This window comes from Balearica regulorum, chromosome 9 (assembly GCF_011004875.1).
Source record: "Balearica regulorum gibbericeps isolate bBalReg1 chromosome 9, bBalReg1.pri, whole genome shotgun sequence".
Classification (NCBI taxonomy): domain Eukaryota; kingdom Metazoa; phylum Chordata; class Aves; order Gruiformes; family Gruidae; genus Balearica; species Balearica regulorum.
The window spans coordinates 2,241,257-2,260,808 of record NC_046192.1 but is presented as its reverse complement, the minus strand read 5'-3'; the positions used below and the strand labels follow the sequence as shown (position 1 = coordinate 2,260,808).

At 49.4% G+C, this 19,552-nt stretch overlaps 2 protein-coding genes across 12 annotated transcripts in view; one reads left to right on the top strand and one right to left on the bottom strand.

Moving 5' to 3' along the window:
- MAP3K13 (mitogen-activated protein kinase kinase kinase 13) overlaps positions 1 to 13,406 on the top strand; it is a 76,424-nt gene extending 63,018 nt beyond the window's left edge. For 7 of the 10 annotated variants that reach the window (XM_075760758.1, XM_075760754.1, XM_075760755.1 and 4 more), the window contains 9 exons: positions 291 to 449; positions 2,020 to 2,128; positions 2,543 to 2,652; positions 3,822 to 3,938; positions 4,474 to 4,611; positions 6,711 to 7,455; positions 8,879 to 8,949; positions 11,079 to 11,376; positions 12,068 to 12,507. In XM_075760758.1, coding sequence (XP_075616873.1) covers positions 291 to 449; positions 2,020 to 2,128; positions 2,543 to 2,652; positions 3,822 to 3,938; positions 4,474 to 4,611; positions 6,711 to 7,455; positions 8,879 to 8,949; positions 11,079 to 11,376; positions 12,068 to 12,169 — 1,849 coding nt within the window. In that variant the 3' untranslated portion in view covers positions 12,170 to 12,507. Of the gene's footprint in view, positions 1 to 290; positions 450 to 2,019; positions 2,129 to 2,542; positions 2,653 to 3,821; positions 3,939 to 4,473; positions 4,612 to 6,710; positions 7,456 to 8,878; positions 8,950 to 11,078; positions 11,377 to 12,067; positions 12,508 to 13,076 lie in introns of those variants that run through there. The other 3 variants (XM_075760751.1, XM_075760753.1, XM_075760752.1) reach the window with 1 other exon arrangement.
- A 4,070-nt stretch (positions 13,407 to 17,476) lies between these two features.
- Positions 17,477 to 19,546, bottom strand: TMEM41A (transmembrane protein 41A). 2 transcript variants are annotated; one of them, XM_075760761.1, is made up of 5 exons: positions 19,404 to 19,546; positions 19,145 to 19,298; positions 18,762 to 18,923; positions 18,123 to 18,261; positions 17,477 to 17,917 (listed from the first exon to the last, which is right to left on the bottom strand). In XM_075760761.1, the coding sequence occupies exons 1-5, from the start codon at positions 19,499 to 19,501 to the stop codon at positions 17,697 to 17,699; spliced, it is 774 nt and encodes a 257-aa protein (XP_075616876.1). In that variant the 5' UTR covers positions 19,502 to 19,546; the 3' UTR covers positions 17,477 to 17,696. The 2 variants fall into 2 exon arrangements, with proteins under 2 accessions (XP_075616876.1, XP_075616877.1); XM_075760762.1 differs by lacking the exon at positions 18,123 to 18,261 and having other exon boundaries at positions 17,658 to 17,917.
- Positions 19,547 to 19,552: the final 6 nt, after the last annotated feature.

The following is a 19,552-nucleotide window of genomic DNA, read 5'->3' as shown; positions in this document are numbered from 1 at the left end:
AGGATTTTTAAAATCTCACAAAGAAATAAGGAAGGGTAGGTGAAAACCAGGGTGGCTTGGTGTTCAGCCCAGGGCTGGGACAGAGGAGGAGGAGTTACCTTGTGTATGAAATAGCTATTCTTGGTTAAAAACTAGTATGTAAACACTGTTGCACCTAATTGCAATTTCAGATCAGACACACCTGACAAAAATAGTGGGTGGGTTTGTTTTTTTTCCCCAAGCTTCAAACATTTCTGTTAAATTGAATTCACACAGAAGCTTTTATCCTGGTTTTTTTTTTTTTTCATCAGGTCGTTTGGGGTAGTTTTGTGGGAGCTGCTTACAGGAGAGATTCCCTACAAGGATGTGGACTCTTCAGCCATCATTTGGGGAGTGGGCAGTAACAGCCTGCACCTTCCTGTCCCTTCCACCTGCCCAGATGGTTTCAAAATCCTCATGAAGCAGACCTGGTAAGAGCCTGAACTCCACACAACCTAGGGCTGGCTCCCAGCTCTTGCCAGATGCCCAGTAAAACCAATGAAACCAGAGTCAGGGTGGGAGTGTTGAGCCCGGAGCAGAGGGCTTTTAAATACTCTGATGCCTGTCACATGCCAGATTAGAGTTTAAATTCTTTGTCTTGGCTTAGGCATTAATGTTTTGTCTTTGTAATTGCATCTTGACACAAAGTGTAAGTGGTCTTCCAGCATTTTCCCTCTTCAGAAGTTTTGCTAGCTACCCTCCGGATGGCAGAAAGGGAAAACCAGACCAGAGCATCCGTGGAGCTCTTCAAGTGGCTGTGTACCCCCTCGTCCCCAAGCTGCAGCAGGTCTTGCTGTTGTGCTGTCTGTGCTGAGACGTGCTCTGCCTGGCTGTGCTTCTGCTCAGGGCTGCACAAGGCAGGAAGCAGTTTGTGCAGCTCTGAACATGGAGTACACACACTCGTATCCCCACCTAGTGGAAGCAGGTGGTTTGGAGGGGAGAGGTGGCTGAAGAAGCTATTTCTTCTGTATCTGTGCAGCAAGTCTGGTGGGCGCAGTCCTGAAGCTTGAGTGCTCGGCTCTTTTCTCAAAGATACGAATGGTTTTGTACTTGAATGTGACCTTACAGAGATGTTCAGTGCATTAAAATACCATGTAGGCTTAAGCATGTACTATGTGGCAACATAGCTTTGGTGTTTATAGACACCCTGTTTTGTTGAATGTAAATTATCATTTACACTAGATTGAGTATTCCCATTATAAAATTTGGAAATTAACAGGATAGTGAACTGAGATCTGTTTCTTCTTGACAAACAATTTAGGAACAGTTTCAGTTTGTATCCTGTCTTTCACTGTGTAATCACATTTTCCTACAAAGGCCTACAAAGATGATTAGGGGACTGGAGCATCTCTCGTGTGAGGAAAGGTTGAGAGAGCTGGGTCTGTTTAGCCTGGAGAAGAGAAGACAGAGGATCTGATCAACGTTTATCAATATCTAAAGGGTGGATGTCTAGAGGAAGGGGCCAGACTCTTCTCAGTGGTGCCCAGCGACAAGACAAGGGACAATGGGCACAAAGTGGAACACAGGAAGTTCCATCTGAACATGAGGAAAAACTAATTCACTTTGAGGGTGACCGAGCACTGAGACAGGCTGCTCAGAGAAGTTGTGGAGTCTCCTTCTCTGGAGAGATTTGAAACCTGCCTGGACACCATCCTGTCCAACCTGCTCTGGGTGATCTTGCTTTAGAAGGGGGGTTGGACTACATGATCTCCAGAGGTCCCTTCCAACCCCTACCATTCTGTGATTCTGTGACATGGAATGGTTTTCATCTCTCTGTTTCTTCAGAATAGCTCATCACAAACCAAAAACTGAATACAAAGCAGCTCTAGCACAATAAACTCATATTCAGCAAAAAAGAAAACCTGAAAAGCTCTTTTGCTCTAACCTGTCAGCTACATGATTCAGAGAATGTGTTTGAGTGAGAAACCCTTCCAGAAGGGTAGGAGAGGATAGCGATGTTAACCTAGTCTCATGCTTGCGTATTTGTCTGTTTTGCTTCAGGCAGAGCAAGCCCCGGAATCGTCCCTCCTTCCGGCAGACGCTGATGCACCTGGATATTGCATCTGCTGATGTGCTGGCTACTCCTCAGGAAACCTATTTCAAATCACAGGTAACTGGAGAATGGCTGGAGCCCGTGAGAGTTACTGCCACCCCTGTGACAGTCATCGTGGTCACGAATATCAGTTTCTAAATCATAAGTCTTTCTGTTTAGTTTAAATGCCAAAAGGGAAGAAAATGCTGTATTAGGACAAAAAGAGCTTTAGAAATTTTTAAAAATATTTTTTACAAAATGCAGCTATATTTTAAATGATCTGATCAGAGCATAAAATTGGAAATACCATTTGAAAATGCTGAAACTAAACACGCTGAAATGTTACCCAAAATAATTCAGCTAACAAAACCACATTTTCAACCCAAACCTGTAATTTTCTGCAGACAAAGGATGTTGCCCAAGAGGTTTTCTTTGGTGCAACCAGGGATCCCCAGTCCTTTGTAAATACCTGAAAGTAAATTGCTTCCCTAGGCTGAATGGAGAGAAGAAGTGAAGAAACATTTTGAGAAAATTAAAAGCGAAGGAACTTGTATCCACCGGCTAGATGAAGAATTGATTCGTCGTCGAAGGGAAGAGCTGAGGTCTGTTGACAGTGTTTTATGTTTACCGCTCACTTTTCCCATCCAGCCTTTTCTTCTGCAGCTACATGAGCCCAGCTCCCTCAGCTTCTCTTCACAGGGCACGTGCTCTGTGTTTTCATCCTCCTTTTGTACTGAGGACCCCAAAACAGGACTCAGGATTCCTGACAGCGTAAATTCAGGCAGCCTTAATTCCTTGTGAGTCCAGAAACTGAAGTTCCCGCAGGCATGCCCTGGGCCTTGGGCACTGCTTGGCTGAGGGACAGCTAGAGAGAAAGAAACAGTGGAAAGTGTCCCTGCTCTTGGGTGCTCTGAACAGTTTGCTCCAGGCAAGGGGAGCAAAGGCTTGTGTGTTTACTAGGGAATATTTTTGCCTGAGTCTTGGTGATTGTGATAACAGCACCGAAGCAGGTACACCCATCTCAGTGGAAAATGCATCTTGCAGTTTGCTGTGAGCTTTCTCTGCCCTGAGACTTTCTTTGGATTAGTTATTTCCAGAGAAGGGAACACACTCCAGTTGATCAGCCCACTGAAATTCATTCTGAACATTAGACCAACTTAAAAATGAAACAGAATGTTTATTTAAGAAAGAAAACTGTTATTGTCTGTGGTACAAATTTGCAAATATAGCTATGACAGAAACAGAAACCACCAAGTAGCAGTTCTGTGTCAAATCTGAGAAACCAAAGGTTGATGTAGGTGTTGGTCGATGTTCCCTAGCCCTAGGGAGCTTTGGATGGTCACGTCTTTCAGCTCTGATTCAAGATGTCTTCTGCAACTATACTGTAGCGGTAGGGGCATGTTGCTTTTTGTGACATACAGAAGACTTCTCCTCCTTTTTCCTTAGAAGCTGACTTAGCCCCTTCTCTGTGCAAACAGGATCATCGGGGCTTGGCCAAAGGTCTTTTGGATGATGTGAGGCATTTGCAGCTTCTCTAGTGAGAAGCATTGCCACTCATTCAAGGCTGTTAAACGCTTTCTCAGTCATGATTCAGTGCTGTATCAAGCTCTAAATCATCATTCCCTGTTAGCTCGATCTGGGGTTCACTGCAAAACAGCTAGCAAATTTGACTTTTAGAAGGCCTTTTCCTGAAGCACCTGTACTTTTCCTTATTCTCCTCTTTTCGTCCGTGGACATCAACTTGTGGAATAATAACGTCTCTGTTTTTCAGACATGCATTGGATATCCGCGAACACTATGAGAGGAAGCTGGAGCGAGCCAATAACTTATACATGGAGCTTAGCGCTATTATGCTGCAGCTGGAGGTCCGTGAGAAGGAGCTCATAAAGTACGTATCTCTGGGCATAACAACATGCCGCGCATGTGGCAATATGCATGCAGGAGGGAAAAAAACCCCAGTGCTTCATTTCTAAACTGCATAGTGGTACTTGTAGATGTACTGTCCCCTGACAAACTTCCCGGGTAAAAGAAAGAGCTGGCAAGCAGGGAGGTGCCTCATAGGAGTAAATTACTTCAGACCACTTAGTGCACATAGCTTTACTCACTGTTTACTGACTGGAAGAAAGGCGCCTTTCCCATTTGGTTGTTGGCATCCTTTGGCCCCTTTGTAAAGAGAAAAGCAGAGCTGTTTCTGGACTGTGCACCAGGGCCCTGTTCCAACTGCCTGATCTCTGCAGAGAGAATTTAGAAAATGACTATGTCCTTTTCCAGAACAGCATGCTGTGTTGCACCCAGCCATAGCTGGGAAGCAAGCACACTGTGTGCTCACAGTGGAGCTGTGTTTCTGTCCAGCAGGAGCTGCAGTTGGATAAAGAGAGAGCTGATCTGTTTGTTTTGGTTTTTTTTCTTCCCCAATGTTTCAGGAGGGAACAAGCAGTGGAAAAGAAGTACCCTGGGACTTACAAACGCCACCCAGTCAGACCAATAATCCACCCCAATACAGTGGAGAAGCTCATGAAGAGGAAGGGGGTCTCCCATAAACCAGGCAGCCAGACTAAACGGTAAGAAGTAACAAGCTAGTTCAGTGCCAGGAACCAGCAGTAGATCCCCACTGAGATGAGCAGACAGCTTACTTCCCTTTGATGACAGCACAGGACAGGCCAAAGGGGTGTTCACTCTTGAGCCTGGTCTGATCCTCAGAACCACAATTGTTTAATTACCTTAAGGTAAAAGGGATGAATCCTGCCATCCCTTCTACCTGGGCAGCTCTCTGGAACAGTTTAGTCCGTATGATTTTTTTCACACATGATGGTGCTTTGACAGGAGGTATCTAATGTATTGTCTTGAATTCCTGACTGCCCAAGCAGAGAGTGGTTAGATCATCCTTGACTTGAACGGTAATAAGCAGGGTGAGGGATTGTGGAAATCAGCCAGTCCTCAGGGAGGATGGACTCATTGTTGAGGAATTAAATTGGGATTTGAGAGTTGGGAATTCATGCTGTCCTTTCAGCTATTTCTCTTCAGCATGACTTTCAGACAGTGAGATTTTATTTTTTTTTTTCAGAGGAGTTGTCTGCTTTATTCTTCCCTTTTCTGGGATTTCCAGGAGTTAAAGTCCTGATTAACAGTGAATAATCCCTTCGAATTAATATCCACGTATGCTTCTGAAATGAGCAGGCTGATAACCATCGGCAGATCGGGACCCTGTTGTGCTGAGCATTGTATATGCTCTGTGGTGGGTTGACCCTGGCTGAGGGCCAGGTACCCACCAGAGCTGCTCTATCACTCCCCTCTTTCATTAGACAGGGGAGAAAAGGTACAATGAAAGAAAACTTACGGGTCGAGATAAGGACAGGGAGAGATCATTCTCTAATTATCATCACGAGCAAAACAGACCGAACTTAGAGAGGGAATTCATCTAACTTATTACCAAGCAAAACAGAGTAGAGGAATGAGAAATAAAACCAAATCTTAAAACACCTCCCCCCACCCCTCCCATCTTCCCGGGCTCAACTTCACTCCCGGCTTCAACCTCTGCCCCCCCCCAGCAGCACAGGGGGACGGGGAGTGGGGGTTACGGTCAGTTCATCACACGGTGTTTCTGCCGCTTCTTCATCCTCAGGGGGAGGACTCCTCTCATCGTTCCCCTGCTCCAGCGTGGGGTCCCTCTCACGGGAGACAGTCCTTCATGAACTGCTCCAATGTGAGTGTCCTCCATGGGGTGCAGACCTTCAGGAGCAAACTGCTCCAGCGTGGGTCCCCCACGGGGTCACAAGTCCTGTCAGCAAACCTGCTCTGGCGTGGGCTCCTCTCTCCACGGATCCACAGGTCCTACCAGGAGCCTGCTCCAGCGTGGGCTTCCCACGGGGCCACAGCCTCCTTCAGGTGCCTCCACCTGCTCCGGCGTGGGGTCCTCCACGGGCTGCAGGTGGAATCTCTACACCCCTCATCCTCCCTCCATGGGCTGCAGGGGAACAGCCTGCTTCACCATGGTCTTCACCACAGGCTGCAGGGGGATCTTGCTCTGGCGCCTGGAGCACCTCCTGCCCCTCCTTCTGCACTGACCTTGGTGTCTGCAGATGTTCTTACATCTTCTCACTCCTCTCTCTGGCTGCAAAAGCTCCCTCTAACTGTTTTTCTTTTTCTTAAATATGTTATCACAGAGGCCCTGATTGGCTTGGCCTTGGCCAGCGGCGGGTCCGTCTTGGAGCCGGCTGGCATTGGCTCTGTCAGACACAGGGGAAGCTTCTAGCAGCTTCTCACAGAAGCCACCCCTGTAGCCCCCCCCGCTACCAAAACCTTGCCACGCAAACCCAACACATGCACATAGTAAGAGACATGCCCTACACCAAGGTCTTAGGAGGGAGCTATTTTGGGAGCAGAGCATTAAAATAAGAGCAGAAAAAGGAGAGTATGCAGCAGATATTGGAAAAAGCAGCAAGAAAGGAGTGTAGAGCGTGATGGGCTGAACGGAAAGGACATTGAGTGGAGAGAATCAAAGGAAACTGACTGCAGAAGTCAAACAGCTGAAGGGAAGGGAAGCCTGTAGATTTTAGAAAGCAGAGTGTGCTTATGGCTACAGCTGCCTCTTCATCCTTGCTCCAAGCCGATGTAATTTCTTAGTTTGTGGTTTAATGTGTAACTTCTGACTGTCTCTCAGGCCAGACCTACTGAAGTCAGAGGGCATACCCAGCACAGAAGCAGCATCCAATGGCTCACCAGTCTCAGGAAGTCCCAAAATGTCAACGCTGAGTGGCAAAAGCCGCTATCGCAGTAAGCCACGTCACCGCCGAGGGAACAGCAAAGGCAGCTACAATGATTTTGCAGGGATCTTGAAAAACCAGCCAGTGCAAGATGATGCACCCCCACCTCCACCTCATAATCATTCTCATCATCCCGGCCTCCCGCAGCAACCTGGCCACAGCCATCCCCATGGCCATCACTCACGGCTTCATGCCCACGGACAAGATATTGCCAACTGCGCAAACAACTTAAGGTACTTTGGCCCCGCAGCAGCGCTGCGGAGCCCTCTCAGTAACCACGCGCAAAGGCGGATGTCTGGTTCCAGCCCCGATCTCATCTCCGCTGCCATGGAAGCAGATTGCCGAAGGAATCTGGAGACCCAAGAAAGCAAAGCTGATCATTGGGAGTGTTGCAAAACAGATCCGTATAATTCCTGTCTTCAGTGCAGGGAAGAGGACAGTGGTCAGGTACAGATGTCATCTGTTGAAACAGGGATGAGCCATTCCCAATCACCAACGTCCGTTTCCCTGTACGAAAACGCGCAGTTCATTGAGAAGATGGAGGAAGAGGGATTCAGCAGCTGTAAGTCAGCGTCTGCCCTAGGCACTCCCCAGCACATGGCTTCCTCTGTGCTACCTTGCAAAGCAAGACCCCTTCAAAAGGTAAGGACAAAGCGTAGTGTTTTGAAAAAAAAACCCCACACCCAAAACCCCACAAATCTTGCTCCTCTTGTCCCTCTCCACCAAAAGCAGGTGTGTAGCATAGGCCGGTGTCTGGATATAGCCATGTTCCCCGCGCACAGAGCTTTATCTTCAAGAGTTCGTGCTTATCTGAACCTTGCTTTGTGATCTGGACATACTTTTAAAGTCAATTTTATTGAGAAATACTGTAGGCATATCAGAGTGTACTGCTGAGACTGAGGGTTGTCAAATGTGGTTTGCACAGGGCCTAGTTCTGTTAATTGCAATTTAGCCAGTTTTTATTTGAGCTGAAACGTGGTCTACTGAATTTTTATTGTTGAAACAGTCTCAAAATGTTTTCAAGCCTTTCTCAAAGCAAAGGAAGGGATAAATGCATTCTTTTGGTGAGGTTAAATATCATGTCCCAGTTTCATTGAGAATCTGTAGTGCCGCTGTTCCTGGGAACAGAAATTCAACATTTGCCGTGGTCTTGGGGACATGCCTTTTGCTGCACCTGCCAGAAACTGTCCCCCTTGATCGAACGTCGTAGTTCTCATGTATTTTGTGAAGATTTTGCAAGGGTCAAAATGATGTTATGGCGCAGTTGTACAGAAGCAGTTCTTCATTCCTCCTGCTTCCATCCATGTGGTGAGAGAAGTAGGAACCAGTCTGAGTGTAGTTCAAAGAACAGGAAAACTGGGCCTGAGTGGAAGAGTGAAGGAAAAGAGGATGAGTACCAGACCAAGAGTGTGGTTTGGGCCCAGAATGGAGGGAGGAGGAGGACAACCTCGTTATTACAAGGGGATGGGATGAGAGAGAGGCTGAGTTTGAACAAGGGGTTGGCAGGTTGGATAGGATAGAAAGAGTAAAAAAATCCAGAGTTCGGGGGGGATTTGGATGGGAAAAGGAGAATAAAAGGCGCTGTGCTCACTGAGGTAGAGAATGGAATGAAACTCAAATTTTCCTAGTTGGTGAAACCCACCAGCAAAGGCTGTGTCATCCCCCACTCTGCTCTGTGATGGGCTCGTGTAGAAGAGGGTCGAAGTCCTAAAGCCAAGAGAGCCAGATCAGCTCAATAATTTATGTGGATTTCAGTGTGATACTAATTACTTGATTTGCTTCTGTAAAAATCCAGAACGTTATGTACTCAGTGCCTGCTAAAGTACTCCTGTGTATTTCAGTCAATCACTCCAAATCCAGAAATGGCAGCATTAAGACTGCCTGACATAATCTCCTGGTAAGATCTCTGACTCAGTTTTCACTGATATGCAGGTTATTTTCTTGTCTAGATTGTTGCAACCCGTTGACAGACTGACTTTGTCCTGGAGGACCAAGGGGCAGCCATGTAGTTGCATGTTTGTTCTTTCACAAACGTGACACCATTCTTATCCTTGTTTTCTGCCAGAGTGGTGATGACTCTTCAGAAGAGGAAGAGGGCGAAGTAGACAGTGAAGTGGAATTTCCTCGTAGACAAAGGTAAAAGGTGAATTCACTCTAATCTCTCTTTGGTGGGACAGAGCTCAGGAGGAGAACTGTCAGAGCAGCTCTGCGCCAGCATTGAAACTGTGGAAGGTGCTGGCAAAAGAACCAAACTGCTTTCAGTGCAGCCCACCTGCCCTCAGCGATCCTTCATGTTCACCTACTGTTTTCAGCCTGTTCGGAGATGTTTTCTGCAGTGCAGCTTCTTTGCTGCAGGCTGGTTATAGCACAAGTTGATCGCACTTGATAACGTTATTCAGCCTATAAAAATAACTGCTGCATCTGTTTCACCAGAATCAGACTTACTGGGTGCAGGGACCCCTTGTGAACTCTTTCAAATGTTGTTTAATAACTTTTGCTGCAGTGGGGCTGACTCCAGCATCTTCATAGTGGAATTCAAGTAGGATTGAAGAGCTGGGTGACAACAGAGCAGATCAAATTTGGTGGCATTGCCTGTAAAATAAGAGAGTTGAGGGAGCATTCCTACCTAAGCCTATGTAATAGTGGGCTTTACGGTCCTGTGCTTAGGAAGGAGGTCATGGAATTGGTACCATAGTTTTATGAAAGCAGCTGCTCAAAGTGCAGAAGTGATCCAGTGGGCAAACAGGCTAAGGGTTGTTAGGAAAGCAGAGAAGAAAATAAAAGCTTCTTTGCCGTTGTATGCATCCAGGGCACACCTGCAGCTTGAATCCTGCCACCTTCATTGCCCCAGCTCAAAGACCGTGGTAGAATTTGAAAAGGTACTGAGAAGTGTGACAAGAATGGTTACAGATGGTTTCCATAGAAAAGGAGATTAAATCCATGAGAAATCTTTGTCTAGCAGGAGGAGAAGCAATATTGGAGGTGCATGAAATTGTGAGTTATCTGGAGAAAATAGACAAGGAGTGATTCCTCACATTCATGTTAGGGACACCTAGTAAAGCAAACAGGCCGTTTAAAATGAGCAAAAGGAAGTGCTTTTTCCAGCCAAAATGTGTTCAGATGCGGCACTCATTGTCACAGTATGCCATGAAAATCAGAACATAAACAAGTCAAAAGTGTTAAATTTGTGGAGCATAGATCCATCAGGGGTTGTTAAGCGCTGTTATCCAGGTTCGGTCTTCAGCTCAGAAGTCTGACCTGCTGAATGGTACAAACCAGGGAGATATGCCAGGAGAAAGCAGGCTCTGCCTGCACACCCTCTTCTCAGACTCTTCCCAGACTATTTCTTCCTGCCTGGAGCTGGAGGCAGAATGCTGGGCTAGATGAGTTTTCTGACTCATATGGTTCTTGTGTGATGGTTGCTGCTTCTGTGACTTACTAACTTGGAAGACAAATTGCCTTTCCTGAATTCAATGTGATGACCTGTTGGGGGTCTGCTGGCATGTTCAGTCATCTGGTGCTTTGTAGTATTGCTGTTGAATGCTGGCACGAGGCGATTTCCACATTCAAGTATCTGTGAGCTTATTTTCTGAGTGCGCATACCTAAATTCTAGCCTGGCTTTTGGGACCCCTACCAGGTGGTGCAGATATTCCCAGCTGAATTAGCTTGAACCCTACAGTACAGCCTTTCTTTGGGAAAAGCTATGCTCTGGGGCAGATCATCTAGTACGAACATGTAGGAGACAAGATCAAATAAGAACAGATGAATTTAAAGATGCAGCTCTTGAACTAAGTCATTCAGAAGGTGGTGGGTAGATTTCCATAGCTCCAGATGTGAAAGGCAGCCCAGCACTTTGCAGAGCTCTTGCTGCCAGCCTTGCAGATCAGCTGTGACTCAGCTGGAGGTGTGTTCTTGGGGTGGGAAGAGGCTCTCAGGGAGTTGATGTAAAGCCTTTTCTAGGGATAGGACCCGTTTTGCTCAAAGCCGTTTTTGAAAGGATCGAGCTGTTAGCCCAGTGTGGAGAAGCAGCCAGGCAGTATTGCGTGCGCTGTGCCTGAGTGGTAACCGCTAGGGAGAGTGGGACTGAGCGGCCTGGGCTGCCTGGTACGGTGAGCAAGCCCTGTTCTTGTCATGCTGAAGCCCAGGAGTGGGGTCTGTCGAGGCCAGTTGTAGCAGAGTAGGTGAATACAGCACCCAGGAAATTGTTTTTCCTCTGCAGTCAGAGGCACTGTGATACAAGCTGAACTACTCTCCTGGTTTGCAGACCTCACCGCTGCATTAGTAGCTGCCAGTCCTACTCAACCTTCAGCTCAGAGAACTTCTCTGTGTCAGATGGAGAGGAGGGGAACACAAGCGATCATTCGAACAGCCCGGATGAGCTGGCCACCAAGCTGGAAGATGAGTTGGCTGAGAAGCTGGAGGACATGTTGTCCCAGACTCCAGAGATCCCCATTGAAATCTCCACCCAGTCTGATGGGCTTTCAGACAAAGAGTGTGCTGTGCGGAGAGTCAAGACTCAGATGTCTCTGGGCAAACTTTGTGCAGATGAACACAGCTGTGAGGTGAGTGCTGTGTTCAGCAATCCCCTCTTCCTTTGATTGAGTTAAAAAAAAAAAAAAAAAAAAAGTTATGGAAAGGAATCCAAGGGCCAGAAAGTTGGATGACTGCCTAGGAAATGCTGTGGTAGATGTACTACAGGAAAGCAACCACGTAAATACGCGGTCTTTCTCGTACGTGGCCAGATGGGTAGATGGGGGGAAAGGAGCACAAAGCTGAACATAATTTGCTGGTCAAGATGAGGGTGATATTGGGAGGCCATCGGATTTGCATTTGCATTAAGTGGGATAAAAAATAGCACATAAAGTAGATAATGAAACGGAAGGGATATAAACTGCCTGCCTCAAACTTATCCGTCGGCAGCCTTGCTGACGAAGCTAGAATGATTTTTGCCTTTTAGTGTCTTTCAAGTGTTTGGGAGGGGTAGGGCAGAGCCTGCTGCACTATCTTCTCCTAACGCTGTCGGTCTTTGGTGGTGCTTTGCCCAGATATTTTTCTGCTGTCCCCTCATTGAGGGGAGACAAGTGACCTTTGGTAGGGTGCTTGTGTGTTGTTGCTATCTCCTGTGCACCGCCAATCTCTCCTCCTCTGTTGGTGGTGACCTTTGCCTGTCTGCTGTTACAGATTGGGATGGTGTGGTTGATGTGCAGCGCAGGAATTGTTGCTCAAGTCTTCCCCTTTCCTTTTGCTTTGCAGAACCCAGCACAGTTTGGAGAATCAGACTGTGACTCTTCCGAAGGGGAGTGTTCTGATGCCACGGTCAGGACCAATAAGCCCTGCAGCTCTGCTACTTGGTAATACAGATCTCCCCCAAAGCTTCCTGATACTGGCATTTTGATTTCCCTGAGATTCCACTTCATTCCCCTTCATCACACTTTAGAGGAAGAGAAGATGCTTCTCCTTCCCACCCCAGGAGTGATTTGCAATAACCCGAATCTCTGGAAAATGTCCAAATGAAATTAATTCTCTTTGAGCATTTCAATCAAGAATGGCAGGGATGTATTTTATTGAATAATCTAGTTACTGTAACATGGATATTTATTTTTTTGACATTTTAACACTTTTTACTGTAAAGAGTGGATTGTATTTATAGACACACAGACTTGTTGCAAAAAAACAAAAAAACAAAAAAAAAAGTTCAGAAAGCAAGCACATTACAGAGAAACATCCTGGGAGTCCTGCCTGGACAGCTTTGTGTACAAACGCGGGGGGATTCTCTTGCTGCTTTCACAGGGGACCAGGCCTCATGGCCCTGAAGATTGGAGAACAGATCAAGAAAACTAAACCACTCAGTCTTATCAAATGAGGAAGCATAAAAAGACCTTACTGTAGGGTAACCTGTGAACAAAGCGTATTCAGTATAACCAGCTGGGTCATTTTTAATCAGAAGGTGGACATGTTCCTGGAGAAAATTGGTGCCGAGGTGCTAACATCCAGGGTCTTCTGAGTCGATACATCCCCAGGAATGTAATAGTGGGTTTTATTTTAAGGATTTTTAGTTTCTTTTTTTAATCAGCATTTTGTTGTGAGATCCTGCAAATGTATTCTAACCTCGTCCTCTTGAGAATTGGTATAAGAGCACTTCTTAACATCGTCCTTGCTTCACTCTGGCAGTGTCGATCTCCAGTTGAGCAGGGGAACCTCTTTCAGATGCAGTGTGCCATTTCCCAGTTTACTTCCTCCTCTTACCTCCTGTCTGTTTCAGTCAGTCAAAGAAATCAATCAAATCAGTGTTGGAAAAGCAAGAACTCGCAAACCGTGGAAAGCACATTCTGCAGAGCCCGAGCACTCTTCTGGGGAGGAAACCGGAGATGCCTGTACTGGACTTGGAGAAGCAGTCTGTCCCCTACAACAGCATCGATAACCAGCAGAGCGCTGTGTGTTGAGGGGGAAGACTGAGAATTGCTGGCCTAGATAAGAGCATCAGCCCCGCTCTGTCTCCTTATTCACTGTACGTTCTTGAAAGCGTTAACAGCTGCCTGCCCTTCCTGTCAGGCGTTGTGCAGAACAGGTTGCAGGGGGAATCTCGACGGTGGCTGTGGCACAGCTGTGTCTGGGGCGTACCCTGAGGCCTCTGTTTCTCCTTCAAGCTGAAACTCTGCAGGTGAAAGCGAGGATAGGACTGGTATGTGACAGGCCGAGGCATTGGCAGATGAGAAAAATTTGTTTTATGATAGAACTCATAGTGCCTTCCCTTCAAACACTACTCTTCTAAATCAATATTTAAAGAGAACAAAACGATAGAGCACGTTTCCCTCCCCCCATCCCCTCCCCTTAGTCGATGTCCCCCTGCAAGAGCCCCCACTCTGCCCTTCCTAGCGTGCTGGCTGGCGCGGCTGTGCCACGCGTGTGCGGTGCACGGCCGCGCTGCTGGGTGCTGCTCTGCAGACTGGCACACCAGCCTGAGATGAACGGCAGGAATGGACCATGGACAGGTACTTCTGTTGCTTTGTTTGTTTACATTTTATGTTAAAATATTGGTTTGAATTTAACTGTGGTAATTTATAGCCTCATGGCAAAATGAAGGAAAATGTCTTACTTATACAGAGAGCAGTATTGTATGAGTTAAATTATCCCATATTTTTAAATTTTTGTAGCTGGACTACACACAGATCTTAAGTTATGATGTTATTTTATTATTTATTATCATTTCTGTAGATCAGAAGGTTGGCTTCACCGCTAGCACAATTGTAATCTGTTTGTGTGATGTTACCTTCTTGCTGGTCGCTGGGAGGGATGGGAGCAGAGCTGGTCTCAGCGGCTGTCAGTAGTTGCTCCCTCTCCTGATTTCCAAGGATGCTGTTATACCAGGGCAGAGAACCTGCCGAGGCTGGTCCGAGAGGGATGGATGCAGTCAGCCCCGTGGGCCCTGTGATATTCCTCGTGGTCAATGCTGCAATTTGCTCGTGTTGGCAGTCCCTGAGCCGGTGGGGAATGGTGATCAGGGAGCGAGTGGCTTTGGAATTGATCACAAAGTTGAATGACCATCACGAGATCCCCTGGCAAGAGCATCCAAATGGACAAGCGGAGAGGAGGGCAATTGCTCCGGCAGCGGGTACGAGATCAGGGGTGGCCAGCAGTGGATCCACGTGATGGATCACCCGTGCGGGACCAAACAGGCTGCTGGAGAGGGAGCGACCAGCTCACCCCTGCCTGCAGCAGCAATACTCAGCTCTGGGCGGAGGCAGAATGCCGCGGGGAGTGAAGCTCTTTCCTGGCTTGTTTCTCGTTTCCTCTCTCTTCCCATCCCTTGTTTCTCCTCCCAAATGTTCTCTGTCCCTCGGCCAGTGGGAGGAGGAGGTGGCAGGGCCAGAGGTGGCTTTGCTGTCATGGTGTGAGAGGGGTTTTGGTGCAGAAGAGGCGGTGCAGGTGGTTGCTCGGGAGGCTGGAGGCCGGGGTGCCGGAATTTAGCAGCGGAGATCTGTGTGCACGTAACATAGGCACACAAAGAGGAAGACCAAACTATTACATAAAGAGAGGTTGAGAACTACCATCAAACGTCCCCCAGAGCAGAGGATGGTGTGGAAGGATAGGCCCTGATGCCCCGGGAGAGACTCTGCCGCTCGGATCTGGCAGGCTTGCCGAGCTCCAAGAGGCAGGGCTGTTGGCTGCCGTGGGCAGTGCGATGCCGACCCAGCGCGTGGCCCTGCGGTGCCCGCTCCCTCTGGGCAGCTCTGGTGTCCTAGGGCAGCCCTACAGCAACGGGCTCAGGCTGAGCCTCCGTGCAGGGACTTTGGTCTGCAATGATCCAGTCCCTAACGAAAAGATCCCGGTGGGGTTTTGATAGCTGTGGTCTCTGCTTAGAGCTCCTCCACCATGTGAGGAAGCTCCCCTGGGCTTGCAGAGAAGCATAGAAGCTTTGATGTGCAGGATTTTGGGACCCTTCTGGGCCAGCTGTCCCGGGTCTGTGCTGATTCCTCCCCGTCCTTGCCTGGGGACACACTGGCCCGTTCTGCAGCCTGGAAAAGCAGAGCTGAACCCTTCAGGTTGCCTGCTGCCACACTTAGCTCATGTTTCTTTACACGCCTGGGTCGTTGCACAGTTACAGTCCAGTGTCGCTCCTCCTAACTGCTGCCTACTACGCAGTGTCCCTCTGGGACCCCCAGTAGGGCTGCCCCCCCTTGCCTGAACGCGTAACCCTCTACCTGTGGAGCCGTAATGATCCCAGCCTCCCCCTGCGCACACATCTGGTGCCCTCGGCTGTGCGGGCAGGGGTGGCTCGGCAGCCCCCCACCTTCCCGGGACGGTGGCTGTCAGTTCTGCGGGGTGTTCTATAGGCATTTTCCTTAGTGAAACCGAGCCAGAACTGCACGTAGACGTCATCTCCACGTTGCTGTACGGGTGCCTCTGCTGCAGTTCCTCGCACTTTCCCTCCGAGCAGGGTACAGGGCTGAGGGGTGTAAATTGGGCTGCGCTCGCGGTGACACCGCATTCGCAGGACAGAAGTAAACCGTGGGTTCCCTTTTCAGCATCCCCACTCTCCTGATCCCGTTCTCGTGGCTGCTGACAGCTCCTGAACACTAGCCTAGATTTTCTCCCAGAGCTGAACGTTGCCTTCCCCACTGTCGTGTTAAGTAACCATTTCATCTTGGCCCTGTCCAGTAGTGTTCATCTCTCTCCTCCCTGCTCTGCGGATTCCTGATACAAACTTGATTTTTTTTGTATTGAACAGTGTACAGTGATGGAAACAAGAATGACTATCAAAGCAAACAATGCATGGAATAAAAAGCCAGTGTACTTCAATGCTTTTTGGGCTGGTCTGGTGATCTGGGAATGGTTTCTCATCTACTTTGGGATAATGTCATGAAGCCTTTTAAAAACTAACAGGATGTTTGTGAGCAGTTTGTTGTTACCTGTCTCTGAACACGGCTGAACTGGAACTATTGGGAGCTCTACTGAGCACCCAGGTGTCCCCGAGCGTTGGCCTTTGCTCTTGTCAAATGAGTGATTTTTGCAATGATGAGAGCTGGGGGACTGAATCTGCAACCACAACTTCCCATCCCGGGGACCTTGCTGTCCCACTCAGGTCCAACCCTGCTGCTGGAGAAGGTGCTAAAATGGATGAAGCGCTCACTCTGTCAGCTTCCCGAGTGCTCTGGAGTCTCCCATCTGCCCCCTTCCATGCCAAAAAGTTTACTTTATCCTCCGAGTGGAGGAGAGTAGAGCAAGTAGGTACAAATACCAAAAACCCAGCAGCATCATATCATCCCTGCGGGCTACTGTTCTCCCATAACTGGGACAGAACCTACCTGCTTATTTGGAAACCTTCTAGTTACACACGAGCAAATGTGGAGGTTTAAAGGTGTTTCTCAAGGACAAATCTGCCAGCCAGGCACAATCCCTTCCTTCCCCCCTGCCCCTTCAGTCTTCGTGGGGAGGAGCAGCCACTGACAGGCCTCAGAAGCCATCTTGTGTGTTCTGACATATGAATGATACGTACAGGCAGCTCATAGTTGGCCCCAAAACGATTTTGCTGCGGGGTGTGCTGACTTAACAGCTGCACGACAGAGGAAATGTCTTCTACATCTATGAAGGCTCAGGGTGGAAGGACCCTGAAACATCTTCTCAACTTGGTAGTTGTACTACTGCACCTAACAGCCCAGAAGTGCGTGGTTTGTCATTTCAGGCCAAAAATGCTAAGTAAGTATGGGTTTGGGGAGGGGAATAGGGCCTGGCTAGAGCTGGGAAATACGGCTGGTGATGAAAACCAGCTGCTGTTACAGCTCAGTAAAGCCCCGTGTGCTACAGACTCCTCGGTGCCAAGGGATGAGGCTGGGCAGAAAACCAGAATGCCTGGTGCTCAGAGCAGGCAGCAGCTTTCTGCTGCCACATCAGTCACACCGTGGAGACCAGGTGGGCTCACAAAGCCAGACCCATGGAAAGTGCAGGGAAGCCTGTGACTTGGGCTGGGCAGGAGACCGTGGGCAGGGCAGTGCTTGGCCCCTGTGGGGACTAATAAGGGTTCTGGTTTGTCTTCCTCAGGGGATGCTAATACTCCTGATATTTTTTTTTTTTCCATTGCTTTTTCCCCACTTGCGGTGGGCTGGCAACACCCCCAGGCACACTGGAGACACAGGCTGACTTAAAGGAAACAGGCACATTAACTGGAGTGTTCACAAAGCCCCTGTATAGTGCTCTCCGTGCAGATACACGCACAGTTAAACATTCATTAAAAATAAGAACCTTACACCTCCTCTTAGATGAGAAGAACGATTAAAAACTGCAATTTTCCACAGTGGCGCAGAGCATGCAGAGTAAAACCCACAAGAGGAGAGACCTGCAGCTTTTGCGAGGCAGTTCCCCAATGTCTGGGGCACCTGAGCCCTCACAAGCTCTTTTTGCCATTGAGTAACGGAGGGTGTTTGTCTTCATCCAGCTTCAAGTGCTTCTTGCTGTATTTCTTGATGAGGGTCCCTGGTATCAAAGCTACCACAGCCATCGCAAGCAGTTTGAGCAGCGTGTCCCAGGAGAAAATGGCATCCAACGAGGTGATTTGTGACAGAATGGCTCCTGTCTGCACGCAGATGAAATTATATGGTGTAAGACCTGAAAGAATTAGAGTAAAAAAAGCCTGTTAGCATCCCACATATTTGCAAAATGCTCCGAGACCTCCAAGTGTAAGGGTGGCACGAATGCAAACAGTTTGATGGGGCAGAGCTCTGCCCTCCCCAGCTCAGCGTACCACCCGAGGCTCGGTGAGGAGGAGAGGCAATGTCACGCTGCCCCTTCAGACAGTCTCCCCAGGCCTTACCGATGAGAACTGAGAAGAAGAACTGGGACACAGGGATGTTTAAAATGGGAGCTGAGAGGTTCAGAAACCAGTTTGGTGTCATGGGGAACAGCCTCAGGAACAACAAGAAGAAAAATAAGCTGCTCCTGTTCTCTTCTACCTGTTTGAGAGAAACGTTCCAAATTATTTCTGCTCCTCAGGCACCAGTAACATCTGAACGGCCATGATATTAAAGCGAATATAAGTTTTCTTCTAACTGGCCACAGTATCAGTCCAGAACTGATGAAAAGCGGCAACTTTATGTATGTATGGGAGCCTAACGGTGAGGCAGCCCCTTCCACGCAAGTGGTGAAAAAGGCATCTAACCTGAACGAGAGCTCGGGAAGGCAGCAGCAGAACCACCTCCCGCTGTACAACGCGGCACGGGATGGGTGGAGGCAGTTCTGGGGCACAGGGGCTTCCCAGGCAATCCATTACCTTACTTCTTGATTGTCCTTGGGATCTGGGATTTTCCACGCACCCCCTCTGCGAACAGGCTTGCTCCTGGGAGCACTCTCCTCCCTCACCTGACCTGACGCATCCCCTGCACATACTCCTTTTTTTCCCTAAGTCAACCCAAAAGACAGCCTCATCCAGGGGCCGTTCTGGGTGCCTGCCTACCTTTCTTTGCAGCAGAGCCACTTTATCAGGAAAGTAGTGGACGACGAAGTGTTTCCCGAACGTGTCGGAGAGCAGGTAGCAGAAGGTCGCTCCCACAGACGTTAGGGCCGAGCAGAGCACCAGCCCGGTCCATGGCCCAAAGAGAGCTCCGGCCAGGACGTTCTGCCGGGGCACAACACGGAGTGAGAGCCCGGGGACGCACACGCACACACGGGTGTCCCCATGAGGCTCACCCCGCCTCACCCTCGGGCAGGCCAGGCACCGACCTTGCCCCTCGCCCCCGCAGGCAGCGCCTGATCCGGGCCTGGGGGGCAAAGGGCTCCTCCGAGGGCTTCGTACCAGCCCCGGCCCGGCCCCGCCGCCCTCCCGCCGCTCGGCCGTACCAGGAGGCTGGAGCCGGGGATGGCGAAGCTCTGCTTGTAGAGGTAAGCGGCGGAGAAAAGGGCCAGCGCCGCGCCCCGGTGCTGCCGCTCGTAGTCCCGCAGCGCCTCGGCCAGCTCCCGCAGCTCCTCCAGGTCCGACGGGAACCGCAGCGGCCTGAGGGGGGTGGAAGGAGGAACACGGGGAGACCCGGAGCACCGGCCCGCCTCGCCTCGCCTCGCCCCACACCGCCCCCCCCCCCCGCTCCGCGCCCGCACCCACCTGCGCGCCTGGCCCGCGCTCAGCCGGGCCGACAGCAGCCAGAGGGCGGCCGTGGCGGCCGCGAAGACGAGCAGCAGCGCGGGCAGCCGCCGCCACATCCCGCCATGGGGCCCGGAGCGGCACGGAGCGGCCCGCCCCGCCCCGCCGCC

What these genes read in the sequence shown, in the direction of transcription:
- TMEM41A (XM_075760761.1), bottom strand. Translation starts at nt 19,501, where the DNA reads ATGTGGCGGCGGCTGCCCGCGCTGCTGCTCGTCTTCGCGGCCGCCACG. An exon ending in TGGCTCTGCTGCAAAGAAAG is followed by an intron (nt 18,262 to 18,761) that starts GTAGGCAGGCAC and finishes TCTCTCAAACAG; the next exon opens with GTAGAAGAGAACAGGAGCAG. An exon ending in CTTCTTCTCAGTTCTCATCG is followed by an intron (nt 17,918 to 18,122) that starts GTAAGGCCTGGG and finishes TAATTCTTTCAG; the next exon opens with GTCTTACACCATATAATTTC.